Source organism: Atta cephalotes (genome assembly GCF_000143395.1).
Source record: "Atta cephalotes unplaced genomic scaffold scaffold00185, whole genome shotgun sequence".
NCBI classification, from domain to species: domain Eukaryota; kingdom Metazoa; phylum Arthropoda; class Insecta; order Hymenoptera; family Formicidae; genus Atta; species Atta cephalotes.
This window is the reverse complement of record NW_012130249.1, coordinates 1-3,294: the sequence shown is the minus strand read 5'-3', so window position 1 is coordinate 3,294 and position 3,294 is coordinate 1. Positions and strand designations below refer to the sequence as shown.

The following is a 3,294-nucleotide window of genomic DNA, read 5'->3' as shown; positions in this document are numbered from 1 at the left end:
CCTAATATATATATATATATATATATATATATATAATTTTTTAAAAATAGATATGATTGGTTTGAGAAATTGAGTCTTAAATGGTTTGCCGTTCCGGCCGTGTCTGGAATGGTTTTCGATTGCGGAGGTTTAGTATTTACAGCGGCACCTTTCAATGGCTGGTATATGAGCACCGAGATTGGCTCCAGAGATTTATGCGATGCTCAAAGATATAACATGCTCGAGACAATAGCGACGAACATGGGTCTAGACACAAGGACATCTACATCATTGTGGAAAGATAAAGCAATGATAGAAGCTAACGTCGCAGTACTACATAGCTTTCAAATGAAGAACGTGACGATCGTAGATCATCATACCGCTTCGGAATCTTTCATGAAACATTATGAAAATGAGATGCGTCTTCGAAACGGTTGTCCCGCAGATTGGCTATGGATCGTGCCGCCAATATCTGGATCTGCTACGCCGGTATTTCATCAAGAAATGGCGCTTTATCATTTGAAACCTTCTTATGATGCTCAAGATCCAGCGTGGAAAACTCACATATGGAAGAAAGGACGCGATAAGAAAGCAACATCGAAAAAACCAAGACGAAAATTTCATTTTAAACAGATTGCGAGAGCTGTGAAATTTACGTCCAAGTTATTCGGACGAGCATTATCGCGTCGAATAAAAGCGACCGTGCTGTTTGCTACGGAAACCGGCACATCTCAAATGTACGCGGAAAAATTGGGCGAATTATTGGGTCATGCTTTTCATTCTCAAGTACTTTCAATGGAAGAATATGACATCAGTAACATAGAGCACGAAGCCTTATTGCTAGTAATAACTTCTACTTTTGGAAATGGTGATCCGCCGGAAAACGGAGAAGTTTTCGCGCAAAATTTGTACGCAATGAAAATGAACGACGCTTATATAAACAGTGAGAATAAAATAAGTTTGGCGACTTCGAAATCATTTATTAAAGCTAATAGCCAAACGGAAGTAAGTGGGTCGAAAAAATTGGATCGTCTAGATTCCTTGCGTGGTTCTACGACGGAATCGCAAACCGAGGATACTTTTGGACCTCTCAGCAATGTTCGATTCGCTGTGTTTGCATTAGGATCGTCCGCGTATCCAAACTTTTGTGCATTTGGCCGCTACGTTGATAACTTGTTAGGCGAACTGGGCGGAGAGCGATTAGCACGTTTAGCCCAAGGTGACGAGATGTGTGGACAGGAGCAGACCTTTCGGAAATGGGCAGCTGATATCTTTGCGATTGCATGCGAAACATTCTGCTTGGACGATGATGATACGTTATTGGAAGTAGCTTTGTCTCTGGGTTCTGAAGCGTTGTCTGCAGCCACAGTTCGTTTTGTAGAAGCCGATCCTCAACCGATGGCCAAAGCATTAAGCAAATGTCATAATAGAAACGTGACGATGTGCAATTTGCTTCGAAGGACCAACTTGAGTGGTGATGAATCCAGCGGAACAACATTGCTTCTGGAACTGGATGACATAGTGGGCATGGATATTTCTTATAAACCCGGGGATCACTTAGGTGTGTTTGCGTGCAATCGAGCAGACCTCGTGCAGAGAATCTTACAACGTGTGCAATCTACTTTTGAAACTGATATATCGATCGAGCTGCAAATGCAGAAGCAAGCACATACTCCTAATGGTGGATATTATTGTTTATAATTAATTGTTCTTATCTTTCTTCTCTTTTTTTTACAAGTAAATAATAACAGAGACTTTTTTTTTCAGGAATTGTAAAAACATGGATACCTCATGACAGATATTTACCAAATTCCTTCAGGATGTTGTTAACTCGATTTTTGGATATCACAACACCACCTACGCCAAATCTGTTAAGATATTTTGCCTCAATAGCTACAAATGCAAAAGAACGGGCGCAGCTTGATCTTCTGGCCTCTGTAAATATGTAAATGTATAAATGTAGCTATTTCTCGAGAAGTAGCAGAATTTGGAAATAGTTAATACTACGAAAATTTAAAGTTTTAAGCTAAAAATATTTTTAAAATGAAATTTTGAATATATTATTCTTCATATCACAATTCCTAATGTAATGTTATTAATTTACAAAATATTTAATTTTATTAAAATAAAGACTCAAGATTGGAGAAATTTAAAAGTCAATCTTAAAAATTAAAAATTTAGAAATTTATCCAAGTTTTCTTGACACAGTCTATTAAACACAGCAACATTAAATATAATAATTTGTAAAAAAAAATACAGTAAAATCCACAAAACTTGAAAGCTTCTTCAAATAGGATCCGGCAGCTTATGAGGATTGGAGACATTGGAAATTTCCTAATTTGGCCGAAGTTTTGGATGAATTTCCATCCGTGACTCCATATGCCCCATTGCTGCTGCTTCATCTAACACCTTTACAACCAAGATTCTACAGCATCTCATCATCTCCTCAAGTACATCGAGGGCAAATACACTTGACAGTTGCAGTGGTGCAATATCAAACGCAAAGTATAAGCCTTAATTTTCTTTTCTCTTTCATTCCAAAGAATTCTATTTATAATCTATATATTCAATTTGATGGTGAGCTGATACATAATGTCTTTTTGATTATATTTAACAAAATCATTCTAGATGGTTCTGGACCAGTACATTTTGGCGTGTGTTCCAATTATCTGCGGCAAATATCTGAAGGAGAATTGCTGTATGTCTTTGTACGAAGGTGAGAAATATTAATTTTGTATTAGTTAAACATCACTCAATTGAACATAAAGATCTTATGTTGAACACAATCATTAATATTTAAGCGCGCCAAACTTTTATATGCCAACGGAAACTGAGGCACCAGTGATATTGGTGGGACCAGGTACTGGAATCGCTCCTTTCCGAGGTTTCTGGCATCATCGATTTGCTCAGATGAAACTTCAGCAAAGTATGAATGTTTTCATTAGAGATCTTTTACAATTATAAATTTTAATATAAAATATCTTTATAATAGTAGATATTAACATACGATATTTTTGTGTGCAGATCAAAAATTTGGCAAGATTTGGCTTTTCTTTGGCTGCCGTCAAAGAAATTTGGATCTTTATAGACAAGAGAAGAAAGAAATGTTGGAGGTTGGTGTTTTAAACAAGGTGTTTTTGGCATTGTCCCGAGAACCTGGTTTTAAGAAGGTATTAATATGTATACTTTTATAAATCTAAGAAAAAGAGATTTATAGAAAGATATTACTCATAAAAATTTTGTAGTGTGTGTGTGTGTGTGTGTGTGTGTGTGTGTGTGTGTGTGTGTGTGTGTGTGTGTGGTGTGTGTGTGTGT

The 3,294-nt window shown here is 36.8% G+C and overlaps 1 protein-coding gene across 1 annotated transcript in view; it reads left to right on the top strand.

The window, feature by feature from the left end:
• The window catches only part of LOC105625167 (nitric oxide synthase, salivary gland-like), a gene marked incomplete at its 3' end in the record, with an annotated part of 10,806 nt that extends 7,657 nt beyond the window's left edge, over positions 1–3,149 (top strand). The window contains exons 2-7 of the mRNA XM_012206508.1: positions 51–1,660; positions 1,747–1,916; positions 2,274–2,484; positions 2,608–2,695; positions 2,781–2,905; positions 3,004–3,149. Of these exons, the coding sequence (XP_012061898.1) occupies positions 51–1,660; positions 1,747–1,916; positions 2,274–2,484; positions 2,608–2,695; positions 2,781–2,905; positions 3,004–3,149 (2,350 nt within the window). The remainder of the gene's footprint in view (positions 1–50; positions 1,661–1,746; positions 1,917–2,273; positions 2,485–2,607; positions 2,696–2,780; positions 2,906–3,003) is intronic.
• Between the last annotated feature and the right edge of the window lie 145 nt (positions 3,150–3,294).